The following is a 20,824-nucleotide window of genomic DNA, read 5'->3' as shown; positions in this document are numbered from 1 at the left end:
CGGAAAAAAGTACTTGTCCCTTACAGATTTCTTCTGTTTCAATGTAAGACAAAGACAACACAAAATCCAAAAATGTCATTCGAGCTACTCAGAGCAAAGTGAGCGTTCTAAAACATTCCAGCGTGACAAAAATGCCTCAACGAAACAACTCCGTAAGGGGGCAAATACTTTTTCACGGTAGGGTAAAAACTCCTGCGTGGCTGCTGACGTAGATGAGCAGGTGTGGCGACTGATCAGAAGAAATCTGTAATGCAAGGGGGCCGATACTTCCTCAAAGCAGAGTATGTCATATATGTTAGAAGTCACATAGAGCTGTCCTATATTTTACACACTTTCGGCCTGCAGGTGAAATTAGGTCACTTTACTCCACCTGTCTGATGCGTCATCTCTGACTTTCACCAAGTCGCTTTTACCGTCTCATTTCCCATAACTGTCACATTGCGTCCTTGATATTGCACATCATGTCAAGAGATGTTACTGGAAACGATACGATGATATATTATTTATTAAAATGTTCTTCTTCGGAACGGCAGAGATGCAGCCAATGTTTTACGTCTTTCCTTTGGATATCAGAGTTAATGTGTTCTCTTTGCCACCCGCTGAGAACACTTCTTGGCGTAATCTCTAACGAGTTTCACAGCAAGAGATATGAAGAAATTGTTAGTTCGTTTTCTTTTTTTTTGTCTTTTGTTTCTTTTTTTGGCATATTAGTTTCAAGTGTGTACCTGTTATTTCCCCAAACGATTACAGCACAGCCAAATATACAGTATGACCTCTGACTCTCCACTCTTTTAATATAGATCTCACTCTTTTCCATTATGATTCTCCTCGTCAGCTTAGCTGAAAATGAGTTTGTGCTTATTTTCACCCAAAAAAAAAAAAAAAAAAAAAATGCTCTGTGCAAAATACAACAATACAGTAGCTTCGTCAAGAAAAAAAAAAAAAAGCCAATAGTTTGAGCATGATTTAAAAAAAAAGATAAAAAAAAAAAAAAGATTCACAGTAATAAATCACAAAAAGAGACGGTTGGATTCGGCTTGCATAGCAAAGCAAACGAAAGAGAAAAACAAAATAACATTAAAAATATATATTTACAAATTATGCAAGTCCTTTCATCGTTTAACAAGTCATTGTTGTTGTGTGGTTCCTTTTTCGTCACATCTCCACTGTGTGATCACCATGTGACAGAAAACAGAAGCGGACATATAACATATTATTTACTCTTTCAAAGAGAGAAAAGGGGGAGATGGGTGGAGGGAGGGTAAAAATAACACTGTGAAAGTGGTGTCTGTGTCTGTACATGACATTTACAGCTCTATGTTTCCTTCAACGCTTTTTGCTCCTCTTCTTCTTCCATTTAGTGTCCTCTCCGGCTTCTAAATACCATCCGTGCCTGGAGAAAATCTCATAGCGCTTACAAAACAAGAGGTCTGGGGACAGACCACATCTGCAGGAGATGGATGCCTCACAATGACTCTGAAAAGAAACCCAGACGAAGAAAACAGAATTACAAAATGGGCTCAAAATCCTTTGCTTTTACATCTGGGGCATCGTTGGGTTTGTGTACTTGAATGCACCATCTGACTTTTCAGCTCCTCTTAACGCAGACATGTAGGCTTTCCATTTAAACTTTATTCTTAAAAACTATTAGAATTTATTGTAGTTGAATTGATGATGAGTCAACCTGGTAGAAAATAAAATAAAATAAAATTGTTTATTAATTTTTATATTTAACATCATAATCATCATATTTATTCTGTATTTTATCCTTAAAGGTTGAAGTGTTTACCCAAATGGACATGTTTTTTTTGCACAGATTTTGTTCCTTGAAAACAAATAAATGTGGCCATTTATTAGAGCTGTAATATAACATCAAGCTTTTGAGACGACATGATGCATAAAAACGGATCCCCATGTGGTCCGCACTTCCGCTTTCTTGAACCATGTTCAGTTCTCACTCCAACCACTAGGTGGCATCAATGCACTTCTGCCAGTGTCTTTAGTGTAAAAGGCATCTCAACCAACATCTGTGGTATTTATCCACATAAATATTTATGTTCCTCTAAACCCCCATCATGGCCATCCACTGTTTAATGGAAAACGTCATGAAATTAATTTACTTTTGTTTCCTAATTAGTGTGGCACACAGGCAAGTTGGATCGAACCAACTCAAAGGTGAGGGAAGTCCAGACTAAAATTTAGCATTTTTTTATTTATTTTTTATCCATCTTCAGTATGTAGACAAAAGATTTTTTAGACTTTATGCATTCATCCAATCCGAGGAAGTGATCAGATTTTCTCCTATCAAAAATGGGGGAGCAGTTGCTCTACTTCTCAGGCGATGATGCAATAGGATGTCAAACTTAAAGCTCTTGCCTTCACATTTGTGACTCGGTAGCTTACACCTACTTCACCATTTGACCGTCACATACTGACAACAGCTGGATAGCTGACTTCACTCTGACATATTGTGGCCTTTTTATTACTGTGAGATACTGCGGCGATAGATCCTCTTACAGTGTTTAGAAAAGTCGAGGTACAGTGTTTCCTCAGAATCCAGAATTTATGAGCTGAGAGGTCAGGCTGACCTTAATTTGATTATACACCACTATACACTTTCCTCTAAAGGAAAAGCTGTAAACCTGTTTACAAGCCTGTTAACATGTCTGAACCTAAACACAGCAATTTTAGAAAGCTGTAGTGAAGGTCAGTGCTGCTTAATCTGACCCAACCAGTGTCTAACACTCCAGGATCTTGGACAAGACTCAGTTATGTAACTAAATGTATGGGCACATCTGAGAATGAGGCAGACGATGAAGCTTTTGTAGATTACTGCTCCACCACCATGTTAAAGGGAAGTCGAATGAAACGGGACGTGCTCTTAGGCAAGACATTTGGCATATGTGTCTTCCAGCTATGAAAATCTTTGTCATATCAGTCTGTCATATTGGCTGAAATCGACATTATCGGAGGGTATATTTCTCTCTTTCTTTCTTTCTTTAGCTCCATCAATCTTCCCATCAGATCTGTGTGAGAAGTTCACCGGTCTTCAAAACAATGAGTTAGTGGTAGTGTGGCATTAACTTGTTGAGTTGGCACAGCAGCACCGTTTAGTCCAGTTTAATAAAACTCTAGTTCCTTTGTCTAGAAAGTCCGGTTTATTTGAGGAGATGTGAACGTGCAATCAAACTCTGAGGCAGACCAAAAAAAGTTATCTCTGGTGCACCTAACTGAGACCTAAAAACCTAGGTCTCAGTTCGGCTGAACTCTGGTGTGGTTTGAATGCTTAAGATCGCTCCAAAAGATGGAAGTTAACTATACTGCAGGGCATTCTGGGTAAAAAGAATGTGAGAGACTAAAAGAATGTGAGAGACTAGAGTTAGCAGGAGAAATGGCTACAATCGCTAAAAATGGCTACAATCGCTAAAAACCCACTATACTCCATTTTTTATTACATTTTGCAAAAAAAATAGAAAATTGTGCACGTCTTCTATGAAGTTTTTTGATGTCATTTCCTTTTGTAGTTATTGCTGCAGCGCCACCACAGGTGAGGTGGTGAACAGGGTTTACGAAGGGTTTAGGTTGTTGACACAGTGCAGTGCGAAAGTGAAACCCCAGCAGCTGAAAATGTAACAAATGTTGTAATTTTGGTCACAAGTCAAACCCAGTCTACCGGGTTTGGAAACACCCTCAGAAACACTGAGGTAGAGAGGAGCATATTTTTATAGATCACTGTGAAAAACAAAAGGGGAATATCAACAAAGGTGTGTAAAGAACCAACTGGTATCTGTTACATATGGTTTTACAACCAATGCAGTTCAAGTCCAAGACAAATGTGAGAAAATGAGCTCATGCTATTCCAGAGCTAATCAGACTTTAACAATTTAAACTTAATCTTTTCGTTCATTCTGCTTCTCCCATTTGGCAACCTAAAAGCAAAACTAACACGAGTTTTTAACACAGCACTCAACACTCAACACATTTTATTAGGCTGTTGGTCTGCATTACTCCACCGCAAGTCCATGATGAAAGCTGGTGTTTGATCTGGCCCAGAATAGTGTTGGTGCTTAGGTAAAACTGGCTTCGTTTTCTCAGAACCACAGCCAATGTTTTTGATAGGGGAAACTGAAAGAAATGATGCCAAGTGGCCACTGGCAACAGCTCAGCGCTGGAAGCCGGTTTTTGGTATGTAGGTTGATTTTGCATTTCCCCACAGCTAGAAATGCGTTTTCAGAACAAACAGAAAACATTTCTTTTAAAGATACTCATATACATGTGGAATATCCCCCACGTTTCCAGATATTTGTGTATTTATATTCTGTGATCAAACTTTTCCAAGCATATGCATTTAGGAAGAGCTTCCTTGCAAGTCAAAAATCACCATGCTCTTTTGGAAACTCCCCTCTGTGTTGCATTCAGATTGATCCGTCTCCAAAGGAGCTTTAGTATCGACACTTACAGTGTTCCCTTTTCTCTGTGCCATTGGTGGAAGGATGCCCGTCGTGGGAGAGTTCTGCGCCAGGTCTCTTGTGGGAACCCCTACCCAGGGTGGCCCTGCCGGACGATGTCGTGCCACTCCAGGAAGCCATATGCTGTCTCTCTAGCGTCGACACGGTTACCATGCACTCCTCCGAGGGGTGCGGTGCTGCAGCTGCCCACGGGCTTTGCATGTGGGACCCCATGCTGTGCAGGGACTTTGTGGCCGGCGCGTGGGCTGTCGAGTGGATGGTAAGAGACGACAACGTGGAAATGAGACGTCATGACATGCGCCTGATCACAAAAGAGGAATCATGTTTGAGAAACAGTCGTCTGGGAGCGCCGCCGTCCAAAACTCACAGTCTGTGTTGGTGTCTCTTCGTCTGGGAAGAGTTCCAACCTCGTCTGTCTGAGGTTTGTGGCCAGTAAGCGGTGCCCCCTTGTGTCCGAGGCTATGTGTGCCATGTGCACCGTGGTCTGAGGAGCCAAAGCTATCAGTGTGGCTGTGGAAGGTGGATTTCCCTGTGATAAGAGGAAATGAGTCAGTTATGATAGATGATCATTTTTCCACAGCTATTAAAATATATCAGCTGTACAATGAGTAGAAGGCTAACATTGTTGTGCAAAAGGATTCATACCCCAGATTTTTTATTTTATTTTACAAACAGAAACTTTAATGTATATTTTTGTTGTATTTTGATAGAAATAGTAAATACCTGTGAGGCAGAAGGACAATAGTGTATTCAGCCTCTTTTACCCCAATGCCCCTAAATCAAATCCAGTGTAGCTGACTGCCTACAGAAACGTAGTAACGCCCAACGTAATATAAGTGAAAATTGGTAGAAAATAAGCTGTTCTGTGAAGAACTCGGAGGGATAAACTAATAGAGAGGTTTAAAGTATATTTTTAGGCTTTAAAACAATTCTCTACATGTTGAATCACTTATCTGCAAATGCAGAACGCATAGCGCAGCTGCAAACCTACCAATGCATGGTGGTCCACATGCACTGATAGGAAAGATAAGGAGAGCATTTTGTCTAGTTTGTAGCTAGGAGGAAAGCAATCAAACCTTTTGGCTTGCATTCAAAATGCTGAATTTAGCAGAAAACTAACATTCCACACTACCCTAAAACCACCACTGCCACGGTGAATCATGGTAATGGCAGCATCATGCTGTGGCAATGGACAAAGCAGATTGTTCATCTCCCAGCATGATTAAATCCTAAACATAAAAGCCAGACTAAAAATAATTTGTATTAAAGAATATTCATGTGTTAGAATAACCGAGGTGAAGCAAATAGACCTGAATCAAATGAGCGTTTAGTAGCAACATTTGAAAATTGATTTATATAGACGAGCTTCTTCCAGCTGGAGTTTCAGTTTGTAGTGAAGAATGGGTAAAAAGAAAATAAAAAAGGTGTGTATGTCAAAGTCATGGAAGAGAAATAAACCAAGACACTGGCAGTTGTGTTTTCAGTAAAATGTGGTTCAAATGGAGGAGCGGACACAAACACACACCACACTTTTTAGATTTTTATTCGGAAAACAGTTTATAAACTCTATCATTTCCGTTCCCGTTCACAATCACACGCTAATTTGTGTAGATTATTCACATAAAATTTCAATATACTGATGTTTTATCATCAGGGTATTGATAAAACGTCAAAAAGATGAAATTAAGTGAATATTTTCGCCATGCACTGCAGACCTGTCTCAAAACGAGGAATAAAGATGTCTTCCCACATCTCAGAGGACAACAGAGCTCACAGTAGGTGTGCTGTTCAGAGAATTTGACAGCCTTAAGGACAAGCCATCCTTTGTGGGATAATAAAAAGCGATGTGGCTCCGCCCCGTGGCTTCAAGGAACCAGACCAAAGATTCATATTTTCACTTATAATGTGTGTCTGTAAGATCTGAGATGATAGCACGTTTGCATTGCTAATGTGTGTAAATATTTATAGTCGCACTGTTTCTGCCCCGCGACGGGTTATCAAAAGTAATGAACACACACGTATTTCTCAGCGTGCCCGCCCGTCAGTCGTAACTTATCAAACGCCGGGGTCTAAAAACGGTGCAGCTCTGTCCCTGTGGGAGAAGCCATCAAGTTTCTGAGTTCTAAAAGAATAGCTTTCAGGCGGAAACCTATTTATAAATGCATAAAATTGTAAAATATTTTATGGCTTCTACATTTATCCGAGAATGATGACATGTGACTTTTAATAGATGGTTTAAAACCCTAAAATACATCATCTAAAACAGTGGCTGCAATGATTCAAAGTCTATGAATAGTTTTAGTATTTTGCTGGTACAGCCTGCCTCTGTTTCCACCACAGTGGCTCAAGTTGCATTGGAATCTGATAATTGATGGCAGAGCTCCCAATCTACCAATAAATTGCTGTTCAATCAAACTGACAGATGAGAAGAACATTAATCAGAAAAGCAGCCAAGAGACCCGTGGTAACTCTGACAGAGCTGGACAGATCCTCAGTTCTGCTGGCACAATTACTTGTGAACTCCACATGTCTGGCCTTTTTGGAACAATGAAAAAAAAAACAAAAAAAAAAACAATGAAAGAAAAACATAAAAATGTCAGTTCGGGTCAAAAACGTAGAAGGAGTAGTTCCGATTAGAGGACATCAAAACTGGAAGTTTTAGCGTAAATGGAAACTGCTATGACTGACTGAAAGCTAGCACGTCAACCCCGCTGAATACACAGCCCCCATACTGGAGCATGGTGGGGATCAACCTTTCATTGTTTAAACTAAGTGTGTAACAGAATATTAAATAATGCTTCATTTTATCATGCACGGAATTTATTCACCGACATTTCCTCCTCTCATCTTTTAAAAATTGGCCCGCTACAAATGGTAATCCACTTGCTTCTACTCTGAACATGGATCCATTGTGTTTGGAGAAATTGACCAATATAAATGCAATTTCTTGACAAAGTGCTTTGAGAGGCTGTAGTGACTCTTCAGCAACAGGGTGAAAACAGAAGGCTGTCAACAGTTTTTTTTCCCCCTTTCTTTCAGAAACATACAGCACATTTGTTTCATTCTAAATCACCTTTACATTGCCAGTCAAATGGGCACAATTTGTATACTAAGTGTTAAGACACTGCTGTGTTTTGAAGTACCTTTTATTCTTTTTTATTCTTCATCCACTGAGAACCACATTATTTATTATTGTTTAAAATGGTCTTGATCAATAGTTCTTCAAACTTTCTGAAGAACTTTCAAAGTAAGATTTTGGATTTTTTTTTTCTGATTTTTATTCATATTCTGCATAGTTCTTAAACTCGACTCTGGTAGCAAGAAAAGAGAGCAAGAAAAATAAAAGACCAGTGAGATGCATCATTTTCAGGTAATGATGTGGTACTTTCCAAATTCATTAATTAAATTAAGACTATATAATCTTTTGTATATATTATTGTATAAACTTTACCTTCATTGCATCTACTTAAGATACAAATAGGTCCGTAAACAAAGACATGAATTAAAATATGAGTAAATAAAATATGAGTAAATAAAATAAAAATAGAAATAGGATAACTCCTCTAAGTTTTAGAATATTAAGTTCCTAAATATCTTATTTTAAATTCCTTCCTCTGTTCATTTTTTAAATATTTATAAACACCTGTGCCAAAAAACCTAAGGTGTAAACATCCTCAGAAAAGGCACATAGTGCCATTTTAGCGTTTATGCTCCTCCAGATGGCTACTGATGGAAATTAAAGAATTCCTCAAACATGTATGAAAGAATCAAAAGCAGCACTCCAGCTATGTTTCTGGTGCTGACATGAAGATCAAAAAAGTTGATTTTACATAACAGTCCTCCTTTAAAGAACAATAAAATTATATTTTGCTTCAGTATGTACATTCAATATGTAAGAAATGACAAATACGTTACTGGCTGTTGATTTTGAATGTGTAACATTTGATAAAGCACAACTAAAGTTAACTCCTTCAAGATACAGAAAGTGCAATAGGACTATTTCATTTTCAATAAATCAAATTCTAACTACACTAGCAGATTAAATGCTCTTGGGACACCTTGATCCAGCCAACCTCCCCATGCTCATCTCCTCAAAGTCATAATGAACTTTCATATTCATTCTCTTTAATAATAAGAGCACATACCTGTGCCTTCAAGGCTATCCACGCTGTGGCCAGGAGTGTATTCAAAGCTGCACAAGTTCTTTGACACCACAGCATATCTTTCATCCTCCTCCTCCTCTTCTTCCTCGTCGTCTTCAGAGAGGAGTGTTGCTCCCAGATCAGAGCCCAGCGTACTCGACATGAAGTCCATCGGCTTGCTGGACACATTAGCGCTGCTCTTCATATGCCTAATTAAATGTGGGCAAACGCCGCATTAATAAGCACGGTCGATCCATCAAAATGCAATGGAGGTCAGATAAAGAGCAGGAGAAAATACCGCAAAACAAGCATTAGAATGCAGAATCACTGGATGTTCAGAAGCGTAAAGATGCAATGTGCAAAGACTACGAATGTCTGCAGTGATTTTCGCTGATTACTTTCTCAGCAGTAGTGTGTGTTGTGCTAACACAATGGAGTTGTAATTGGACTGGATAAAGGATATCTGGATGGGCAGGGCTGTCAGCAACATGCCTGTTATCTCCCGCACAGCTGTCCTCCATGATGGCTCCAATCCCACCGTAGAGGAGATGCATGCATAATTACCAACTCTATTTACTGATGTCAGACCAGCATGTAAGACTAAACCCAGTCATTACCCCCCCCACCAACATGTGTCAGCCCCGACTTATCAAGTTCCCCTCAGTGCTTCGTCGAAGGTGTAATCAATGGCAAGAACGTTTTTTATCGTTCGCCGGAGACATCGACTGCAGGTTTGGGATGACACGAGCAAATACCAGCATCCTAAGACGTTCGAATGCTGGCCATTGTTATGCAAAACCGAGACGACGAGATGAATCGATGGAATAAAATTACAGGTTTCTCTGCAACTGCGCAAAGCGAGGAAATGGCAACACCTTTCGTACAGAAAACGACCTGCTAAAACACAGTGTGGAGAGGAATGTAAAAATCGTTGATGAAGAATTAGATGCCAATCCATAAGGGGGGTGGTACAAAAAAACTTCTAGCTGGTTTTTGAAGTCATTGAAAGGGATAGTTAATAAGCAACACAGTGATGGCAAAATATTCCATAGTCAACACTAATTGTGTAGGGCAATAAAAACCAGACTCTGAGGTTGCTATTGAACAATATGAGAAGAACTGTCGGGGAAGAACACAGCAAAGGTATTTGTGGCTTTGAAGAACTCTTTAGGTTGATAGATTCATTTTAAAATGTATCTTAGACCAAACAGAGAATATAAAATGGATGTAATATCAGCACCCTTACTGTATGAAGCTAAATATAAAAATATAGGAAGAAAAAACAAATGAAGGAACGAGGAGTGAATTCTGTGGAGCTCCACAGGTTGGACAGGTAGATTTAGAATATAAAATAAACCACCACTTTATATATTTTTAGAGAAAGTCCTATTGAATAACTGGGACAACAAGCACTCTAATTCAGTGATAAGCACCAGCACCCCTCCCGGCCCCACTAAGGGACAAGGGTGTACAGAAAATGGATGGATGGACAGACAGAAAATTGCTACAGAACTTCAACAGGGTAGTTTTAATGGAGTGCTGTTTCTGAAAACCGACTGAAAAGGGTAACATATCTTTAAGTCCACATGATAATTTAAAACTCTGCTGCTATCATGCATCCTTACCATGCCTGCTTGGCCACTTCGTACTGGTAAGCTCTGGTGAGTTCATCTAAGTGGGCCTGCAAGATGGACTGCATTTCTTCATGGTGGGCAGAACTGAGAGAGGAAGATGAGGGCTGGCTGAAGGGAGCTGGCGAGGAGGATCTTCCTCTTAACGGTGGAGTGGGACCGCTCTCGTCCTCCGCCTCGCTGTCCAAATCCTGGTGGTGGTAGGTCTGGATAGACATGGGCGGGGCCCAGCTGTTGCTGCTGGAGTCATGAGGAAAAGATGTGATGTGGAGAAACAAAGAATTTTGGTAGTTATATCTATCCATCCATCTATTTTCTGTACACCCTTGTCCCTTAGTGGGGTCAGGAGGTCTTTGCATATCTTTGCATATCCCTTAGGCACAGGGATATGCAAAGATATTTATGATATTTATATTAACTTTTTCACATCATGTCAGGTTACAGCCACCAGCTTTTATGTATTTGGGACTTTATGTGGTAGACCACAACAAAGTAGTGCATAGTCATTAAGAAGTATTTTTCAAAATTATTGAGCTGTGACAGTCACCTGTTTGGTCACCTCAGACCACCTTCACTATGACTGGCATTTTCAGAATCCTGTGCTTTATTGTTTAGAGTTAGTAGTTCTTTTTGGTCTTATTTAAAGAGATAACCTTCTTCCACATGTTTTGCTCTGTTCTACACATGTTTTGTGGCAAAACCTGCTAAGGCCTCTATGTACCACTTCACAGTCATGTTTGTTATTCCACTGATTATTGATTTCCTTTCTTCATCTTGTTAAGTGGACAGCTAACTCTCGGTCAGTTTGCAGTCCTGTCCTACTATTTCATACAATGCGAGATTTCAATTGAAGGATATCAGGGTAAGGATGACTGAGCCACATTTTTCAGATTTTTTTTGTCTGCAAAAACTTTTGAAAACCACATGTCCTTCCACTTTATAGTTATGCACCACTTTGTGTTGGTCTATCACATAAGAGTCCATTAAAAGACATGCTTGGAACATGGCAGAAGAAGAGTGAGCAAATGTAAATGTTACGAATGTGTGCAGACAAGCACACATTTAAAAAGTTTTGGTAAATTTTGCCCCTGATGTTAAATTAGTTTTTTGTTCTTTTTTCTTTTTACCGTTATTTTTGTTGCCTTTGGCTTGAAGAGGCAGGACTGATGAAATCTAAGTCTTACCTTCCTTTATGGTTGTCCTGCGGGTACCGATCAAGGTCAACCTCTGTGCCTGGCAGAGGGTGCATGGGTGGAGGAGGCAGAGGCATGTTTGCCCAGCACGTCCCATTTGATTTTGAGGTTTTCGTCCCTCCCTTGATTTTCTTTTTCTTCGCAACCTTCGCACCTAGGGGTAGGAAACCAAAAAAAAAAAAAAAAAAAAAATAACTCTGAGAAGCCACTTTGTATTCTACTCTTTAGTATCAATCTATATCAAATTTACACACATTCAAGTTTGCTTTGAAAGTTATCTTCCATCAGCGTCGACAGCTGGAATCTTTAAAAACCCCTGTCTTCCTGCTCAAAGTTCATCTCTTCCTTTTCTTTGTGCTGACAGCACATTAAAACATTTCCCAAATGTTGACATTTCTTAAAGAGGCATTAAAAAAATCCCGCGGCAACACGCTTTAAGATGCTTCCATACGGCTCCCCTTCTTTGGCTCGCTTTATCTCTTCCGAGCCTGACATTTAGCTGAACATTGTGCAGAAGTACAAAAGTGCAGACGGATATGCCTCTGTGGCTTTACAAAACGTATATATGCTAAATAAATAACTGAGAAATGCTGAGGGATTTTCTGCCATCGCTAATCAAATTAAGCCAAAGGAATGCGTCATTGTTGCGTGACATTTCTGGGCTAGATAAGCTCTCCGGGTAGAACTGTGATGGAGCCAGAAGAGTAATTAAGAGCACAGTCCTGAGGGTCCGTTTTAGTGAATATGTAAATAAATTCCTTCCTTTCTCGTTTGTTCTTTCCTAGGGTTTAGCTTTTGGTGGTTTTTGAACACATTTTCACGTGGCTCATACCAGCACCAGGTCGCCTGTCAGTTAACGAGTAGCCCATGTTTGCCATTTCCTGCTGGGCCTGCAGAGACGCCTTCCAACGGGGATCTGGCCTGTCCACGGCCAGCTCATGGAAGCTGTTGGACTGAAGAATCTGAGTGGTGGCGTAAGGGGTTGGCTGGACGCCTCGCGCCGGGCTGCTGTAGCCTCCCTTCCCCATGAAGTCAATACTGCTGTAGATGGCCCCATCAGACAGCATGGTGCCTGTTTTCTCCACAGCTGCAGACGGTAAAACATCTGAGGGGAGGCGGGGTGGAGACAGAGCGGGGGGCAGCGGAATGGGCAAAAGGAAGACAACATGGAGAGATAAGTTGACATGAAGTTAACGATCTTTAAGGTCATTAACGCGCCCCGCTGTTCTGGCGCTCTGCATTAGTTTAAAAATAAAAAAATAAAAAGGCGAGTCCAAAGTAGAGTTGATATAAATGAAAGTGATTATCAACAAGCATAATTAGCATGCAACGCTCGGTGGGAGCCTGGTGGAGTGTTCACAAGAGGGGATATTCAAACCGCGCTAACCTTCAGCTCCACTGTTTTTCACAGAAAAGATGCCTGCAGCTCACTAGTTTAAATCATAGCACTCAAATTAAAACCACGAACCTGGAGTATCAATCTCATGCAATGCAAGCTTGGAAAATGCACAACAGCAGGAGAAGGGCTGCCAAAAATATATCAAAACAGCAAAAAAAATAAAAATAAATAAAATTAAGCCAAATATCAAGCTTGTCAAATCAAATCAGTAGAATGCAACCCCTCAGAGGCTCTGTTAATTCGGATGCATGTGTTTGCAAATGCGATGCGCTGTCATGATGCTTCCCAAAGGATGAACGTCAAAACTGTCCACCAAGGCATTGCTAATACCGCATCTGCCCTCCCCTCTCTCGACGCCACTCGTGTTTCTTACCTCCTCGGCCAAAGTTGTTGCCACCCTTTGGACTCCCTAAGCCTCCGTTCGCTGGGAGGCTTGTAGAAGGCCACGAGTCAGCCAACCAGGGAAGGCCCGGATCGCCCGCTTTCAAAAGCCCCGGGCGACTGTAATGAGGACGTTTGGAGTTGGACAAAAAAAAACAAAAAAACAAACAAAAAACACAGGAATGAGAGGGTGGGAGAAGCTGTAATATTTTTACTCAGCTTCCCATATGCAACGGTGATGCTCATTTTCTTCCTGCTGCATCAACAACAAATTGATGTGAAAACTCATTCAGCATATTCTCGACCGTGGAGCCGCCCCAGCACAGAGGCAACAATAAACAACAGAGAGACATAAAATGGCAAGTCTATAAATCAGCCCCTCCCCCCCATTACTGATTCTAACCACCCCACTCCTCGCTCTCCCCCTCGAGAAACACGGCAGGTCTAAACACACACTAAATCCACTTTAGAGCCTTAGCACAACAGAAATTTACATTTTAAATTGAGAATCATAGACAGCCTCTGGCAGATCAGCCACACCGGAGTGCCGTCTCCATGGCAACAGAGACAGCGAATAGCCCATTTGGTGGTTTAGGAAAAAAAACAAAAAAAAAACTAGTACGTCATTTTGTGCTAAAAAAAAAAAAAAAAAAACACTAGTACGTCATTTTGTGCTTATTAAAGGTAAGAATGCATGCATTTGAGATAAAGGTGGGAAAGTTGAACTGAGAGGGGTGGGGGGGAAAAAACAAAACAAAACAATTACCTGCCCTTTCAAATGAGCTACAGTGAAAATGGCAAGACACTGCTGATGCCTGCACATTCAGCAAACATTCTGTGCTCATATGTTTTATGTGCCACTATATAGTGAATTTTTCATTAGGTTCTACTCTCCAGGAAACAGAGCCGGCTTTTAGTTGGAACATATTTCTGCTGCAATGTGATTAGAGCAAGAAACGTATAAAGAAACCAGCTCATGTCCAGATTTTCAGATTTTCAGCTCAAGTTAGTAACTCAAACATCAAATTTTTTTTTTTTACTTGAATGCACAATGCAGAAGCACTCAAAACGGAAGCTGTTGCCGAAGGAATTTCAGCAACAGCTGTATCAGTTGTTGCTGATACAGTTGACTTCTGGTTCATGGATTTATATTGGCACGAAACTAAAAGTTTTCCACAAGTTTTTTTTTTTTTTTTTATCAGTAAGGACTGCATTTGATTATCTCACTATGCTTAGGCTGGTCACACCTTATGTCAAATGTATCTTTTAAAACCAAAAAAGGAAATTCTTTGTATTTCCAAAGCTGTTTCTTAAAAATCATGTGTCATTTCCATTTCATAAAACCACTATTGTATGTTGTCCCTTCATATGAGCTGGAGTTATAGTTTTAATTCTGAACTCTTTATCTTTACTATTAAATAAACGTAAAGCTATTTTTTTATAATGGCTTCTCTTTTACACACACAAAGAGACTTATGCTCCAAATATGAGTATTTAATGACTGTAACTGGAAAGGAAAGCTGTAAAAATTATTGTAGTTCTTAGCGAGAGATTGGAATCAGCTAAAATTGTTAGCGGGGGAAAAAAAAGAAGTGGTTTTACAAGAAAAGCTTTACAGGAAATATCCCAGTGGGCAAACATTTTCAATGGAGAGTTTTAGAATTTAAAGCACCACTTAGAAGAGTCTCCAGGTTACGACTTGCTGCTCTTTCACGTCTATGTTCTGCACTGTACGTACCGTGACTGTCTGCCGTGCTGAGCTTTTTTAAACATCACATTCATCTCCTCTCCTCTCCCCCTGCGACCTCTCACTCTGCCAGCAACCTCAACACGGGCAGAGAGAGGCAGCGACTGAAACAGCTGCCCACCTGCATTAATTGCTAGCACTCACTTCAAAGGAGTGATTAATGATTTCATCAAGCGAACACCAGCGCGAATCATACGCCGATACAGTATGAATAAGCAAGGGAGAAGGGAGTATGCAAATTCCATTCATCACAAGAGAACTCTTCATTTCAGGTTTTACAATGGGGCTCGAGCCAGCCGCGCAGCGCGGTGCTGAAATGTCAGCAGGAAAGCTCCTTCAGCGCGAGCTCCTTGGTTTGAAAAATTTAAACTCTCACCTTCCATTTCTGATTAGGCCTCGGTCTCTTTGGAACGTAACTTGAAGGGAGAAAAAACAGTGAGAAAAGAGAGAAAGAATTAATCTGCAGACTTGTCCATTGTGGAGCAGCTCAAGAGTTTCTCTTTTTTTATTAACACACAATATGGAGACGTACCAGCTCGAGTAAAGGTGAAGGACTGAACTGTAATTCAAAGAGACAAGAAAGTGGGGTGAAATAGTATAGAAGGTGATTCATGAATTTCAAGTATACATATAAAACAGAAACCACTGGGCTACAGCTAAAGGAAATAAAACTCAACTGATTATGTCCATTTTGTCTTGGTTATATGTTTCTTATGACAATCAGACTTTAACAAAAATTAAGGTGAATATCTTCATACTAGCACTGAGTAACAATAATTTTCTTGACGTTACAAAATAATTCAACTTCCTAAAAGGCAGCAAAAACAGAAATTTCTACTAAGATAGGATGTTTCTGTATGTTTTATGTGAAATCTGATGTTACTGTAGGGAAATCTTCCATAAATTGATAGACAATTATATTGTGAGTGAAAAAGGGCAAAGAACTGTGAACATATATATGCATATAGTAATGTAACCAGTGGGAGTGTCTTAATCTGGTCCCACATATCCGATCAAGGTCCTTATGAAGCTATTCCACAATGTAGCATATCTCGTAGCTACATTTTATGTGGCCAATTTTAAGCTTAAAAATAATTGTACACTTTATAACATTTGTGACAGAGAGACTGTAGTTGCTGTGACCTGTAATCTGTGGCAAACATGCCTAGCTAAAAACCTGGTCAAAACATTTTAACACATTCCAAAAAAAAAAAAAAAAAAGTGCTTGATTAAAAAAAAGTTACTGTTACTTTATCCGTGCATAATTAACTGGAACTGCATTAAACTATGCTATAAGATTAACTGTTAACGGGAAGTAAACATGCTAATATTAGCTTAGCACATCAAGAAACCTCATCAGCAGGAGCAATGTGTTATAAATATATTGAACACTGGCTGTAAATTGAAGGAAAATAATGCTATTAGCTTTCTTAAGCTAACAGTGTGTTGGAGCAGAATGTCCTATAAAAACTCCTGGTGTAATAAAGTCTGTCATTCTTTAGAAAGAAGAGAGAAGAAATAGCAGTATAATGTGCACCAGTGATAAGTGAGCTGAGATGTAAACAACCCAAACATGTAGTGTGATGATATCTATTGAGAAACTTCAGTGCCATTTAACGCTAGTGTTTCTAAACATAGGCTACACAAGACATTGATTTTAATGAAGTATGGTACTGGGACTGTGTGGGCAAAAGCCTATTCTTAAATGACTGATTTGTATTGGGACATTCCTGGTAAACAGGATGTCTTAGAATGCAGATGAACACATTTAATTGGTTAGATGGGATGATATAAATCCCTACTGAATTTTGGTAATTAATCAGTCTCTAAATAATGAGTACAAGCTGTAGCTCCATAATCATAAATGCATAAGGCTTGGGGGTTGATCTGTGGAATAGTAAGAGATTTTTTTTTTTAATACCTAAACCTAGACGTACCTAATGTTAATAGACAAACACCACCAGCCGTGGTCTGATAATGGAAATAGATGTTAAATTACTTATCTCGCATGAATGTATCAGAGTGTTGAGGTGAGGTGCTGATGGAACTCAGCAGAGCTGATGCACATGGCTGCACAGTGAATTAAAGTAAATAGGGCCTATTTCCATCTGTGTAGAATATATTTTCTTTTGTTCTGCATTTTAGCCACCTCAAATGGAGTCACATCTGTGACGACATCAGCTTCCGCTGCAGGCGAGAGACCTACTGTGCTTTGAGATCTTGTGTTGATTTAGAAGCACGAGGGCAGATTTATTTTATTTTTTTTTACCTGCATAGTTGCTTAGTCCTTTCCTCTTTTTTCTCCTCCAGTACAGCCAAGCACTGAAGCCCATGAGGACAATCCAGCAGGCCCCTCCCAAACCAGCGATGAAAGCTGGCTGCTTCACCACGTCTGAGATGCTGTTGTTGCCCTCCGATCCTGTCATCACATCCTTCAGTTCTCCACCTGAAGGCACAGCAGAAGTTTCACATGCACACAGACGGAAAAGACACAAGGGGAACATCTGAATGCCAAATGATGCCTCAGTGAAAACAAAAAATGAATATCACACAGTTTAGCTGTCATGAGGAAGAATAACACAAACCCTCTGCATACTATAAAGGTAAAGTAAAAAAAAGACTATATATATATACATATATATATATATATATATATATATATATATATATATATATATAGTCTTTACATATATTTGGAGGGGAATGAAAATTCCTAATATGCAGTACAAAAAAAATCATAACTTCTCGAACAGGTGGACAGCAAGGGAGGTCAACCGAAAACAAGGGGGGGAAAAAATCTGAGAAAAAAACAAAATAAGAAAAAAATAAAACAGCATCAGTGCATCCAATATAGACTTAATCAATTCAGCGGTGCACTTATCAACTTGAGCTGCAAGACATGAGATTGACAGAGCAGCTCCGACAGAGTTTGATTTTTCTGTTGCAGCTACTGTGCTGTGAAATTAGATTCACAGTCTCCAGCAGCAGAACCCCCCCTTCCCTTTCAAACACACACACTCACGCACACACACACACACACGCAAAAACGAACGTACACTCTCCATCATTAAGCCTCAGTCCGCCGACCTGCTTCCCCTTCTCTGTGTGTTAAGGGTGTTATTATATATCAGTCAAAAGTCATAGATGAAGAGCATCTGGCCTGGTCTGCGATATTGATTCAGGGCTTATATAGTCTGGGCATCCTTTGGCTATTTCAGAAGATGTGATAGGCTGATAAGCTCCTACAAAAACACAGCCTTCAATGTGTTAGCACCAGCTGCCCACATATTGAGGAGGATTATTGATATGGCTAACAGTACTTGGCACGGTGTTACCAGACACTACACTTAATGAATCACTATTGATTTCTCCACAGATGCCTGCGTTGTAAAGCACAATCTTCTTTCTTCTGGGGCGATAAATTGCTAAATCATTTTTCCAGACTCCTGATCCGCTATAGAGACCCAGGTACCCCCCTATTATAAGGTCATTTCATTTGACCCCAGGATTGGGAGTGGGAGTGGATTACCCAAAATGATGAGCTGGGGTTTGCTTCTGACCCCCACCCCAGCGCTGGTGCCTGCCGCCACCTCCACGCGGTACTGCACTCCAGCCTGAAGACCCCCGACGACGACTGAACGGATGGTGGCGTCCACAGACTTGTTGACGTGAAGGCGTGTATCGTTGGCCAAACACCAGATCTGACACGGACAGACGCAGCCGACAGAATTCAGTGTAATGTTTTGTTACACATGACTGAGAAAAGCGAGTCTGGGTGGGGAGGGGGGAGCTGCGCCTACCTTGTACTCCTGGATGATGCCGTTCTGCTGGTCGGAGGGAGGGGGGTCCCATGACACGCTGATGGATGTGCTGTTATGGCTCCCCACCGTCAACACCGCCACTTGCTGTGGAGGGGCACTGGGAGCTAAAGGGTTCAGAGTGGGGGATCAGTGTGAGTTACAGCATCTAGCAAACATATTCACAACCCTTTTATCTAACTGCAATATATTTCATTGGAATTTTATGAATATCTGCAACACCTCCAGAGTTACAACCGGAGTCCTGGACGCTTCTCTGTTTAATGCATCTTATTTAGGGGTAAATAGAGCACATGTGGGTCAATGAGGAGCCTTTTAGATTTTAACTTGTAAAAATAACAAGAATAGTCATTTTCATCTTCTGTTGTGAAGATTCAGTGAAATTATTCCATGACAAGAAAGGAAATAATATTTAAAACCTGAACTTATTACATCTATATTTAAAAAACAAACAAACAAACAAACAAAAAAAACATTAGTTGGTTCTTTAATATTTTTAGTCAAAGGGATAAAGAGGTCCAAAGAGCAACTTCCATATAAAAACCAGTTTTAAGAAAAAAACGCAAGGAAATAACTTATTGATAATAAAAAAGGAAGCAAGGTCTTGGATATTACTTATCATGTTAAAGCAGAAATTGTCTCACACTCTGCCCCAATTCATAATCATACAGTTAGTACCACAACAAGGTACTTTCAAAGATAGCCTGGCAGATGGGCTCTAAAACAATTCATCTCACAGAGTAGAAGATTCCAATATCTTAATGGCATCCTGAGTGACACAGGCCAAGTGTTTGAGGTCCAAAATGCGCTTTTCTTAATTGCAAAAATGACAGCCATTCCAAGCAGATCAGCAAGTTTAGATATGAACACACACACCCCATGCCAAGAAAAAGATGAGATGGTTCATCGCCACAAATATGGAGAGCCCTATGGGGAAAACATTCTCTTATTAATAAGTTTGGCTTCTTTCTTTCTTTTTTTTGCTTTTCTTTTTTTTTTTCTTTAAAGCAACAAATTAGCCCAGTAACCTATTTGAAGAGATCAAAGATTTAGAGGGAAAACAGGTGGGAGAGAGGCAAGCACGGGGTTTGCACAGCTAAACAAATCATCTCCTCTTGCTGAAAAAAGGGCAGTTCCAGGCACATAAGAGTAGTTTCTCATAATTTCCATTAAAGTAGCGTTATGTTCTGTCTGAGAGGATAAGAGAACTACTCTGACCCCGATTAAGAGGCAGTAAAATAAGAACTCTTTCTGCACCGTATCGAGATAGCGTGCAAGGCTGGCACTTTTAAAGCTGCGTGGAGAGGCCAGAGCAGGTGATGCATTATCTTGGCCAGGCTGCAGATGTGAGTCCATATCCACAGATGGACTTGCATCTGAAAATGAGCAGGTAGGAAGCACAAACAAGTATCTTTCAGAGGAAACATTAAGTCCTGTAGGGCTTGGATTAGGCATGAGAGCTCAGCATCTGGCTCTGCTCGTAATGCAATACCGACCTGATTTAGTTAGCTTGTACTTAAAGAGAAGGTTCTGACAGACATAGCATCCCTGCAGAGTATTTGGCGGCATGGCAATAAATTCGCCCTCATCACAAGATATCATCTAATACTTTTACCGAAATATTTCAAACTACTTTGTTGCATTTATACATTTAGTTGTTCTTGTTGGAGAGACTTACTTGGACAACTACGCAAATGGACTCAGTCTTGTACAATATAGCTGTCTACACTCATCACATAAACAAGGTATTCCTTTAATGTATTGTTGTTTACGATATAGCCTTTAAAAAAGTAGGTGGTGCCCTTACAATTGTATTTCTGTATTTACATTTTAAAGTTTTCTTTTTCCACATTTTTATGAAGGATGTGTCCAATTTCATTATCCATGCCCATGCCTGATTACTGCTTGCTCTGTAGAAGCAAGAAATCACTTCAATAGATCTTATTTGGCAGCAGAATGCAGGCTCAAGCATCTCAAAAAGCCAGACGCCATGCTGCATTCAATAAGAAACAAAGTCGCTGACATCTACAGTCTGAAATGCCAT

General features: G+C 40.1%; 1 protein-coding gene across 1 annotated transcript in view; it reads right to left on the bottom strand.

The window, feature by feature from the left end:
• Positions 1-561: 561 nt before the first annotated feature.
• Positions 562-20,824, bottom strand: part of LOC103133927 (roundabout homolog 2-like) — a 40,883-nt gene continuing 20,620 nt past the window's right edge. Inside the window, exons 14-26 of the mRNA XM_016668301.1 lie at positions 18,763-18,887; positions 18,492-18,663; positions 17,232-17,408; positions 15,495-15,521; positions 15,339-15,378; positions 13,208-13,335; positions 12,268-12,540; positions 11,427-11,589; positions 10,237-10,479; positions 8,615-8,820; positions 4,837-4,998; positions 4,460-4,714; positions 562-1,476 (exon numbers count right to left, since the gene is read on the bottom strand). Of these exons, the coding sequence (XP_016523787.1) occupies positions 1,475-1,476; positions 4,460-4,714; positions 4,837-4,998; positions 8,615-8,820; positions 10,237-10,479; positions 11,427-11,589; positions 12,268-12,540; positions 13,208-13,335; positions 15,339-15,378; positions 15,495-15,521; positions 17,232-17,408; positions 18,492-18,663; positions 18,763-18,887 (1,973 nt within the window). The 3' untranslated portion in view covers positions 562-1,474. The remainder of the gene's footprint in view (positions 1,477-4,459; positions 4,715-4,836; positions 4,999-8,614; positions 8,821-10,236; positions 10,480-11,426; positions 11,590-12,267; positions 12,541-13,207; positions 13,336-15,338; positions 15,379-15,494; positions 15,522-17,231; positions 17,409-18,491; positions 18,664-18,762; positions 18,888-20,824) is intronic.

This window comes from Poecilia formosa, unplaced genomic scaffold, assembly GCF_000485575.1.
Source record: "Poecilia formosa unplaced genomic scaffold, Poecilia_formosa-5.1.2 Scaffold14, whole genome shotgun sequence".
Taxonomy (NCBI): Eukaryota; Metazoa; Chordata; class Actinopteri; order Cyprinodontiformes; family Poeciliidae; genus Poecilia; species Poecilia formosa.
The sequence above is the reverse complement of the archived record's forward strand: the minus strand, read 5'-3'. Positions and strand labels throughout refer to the sequence as shown.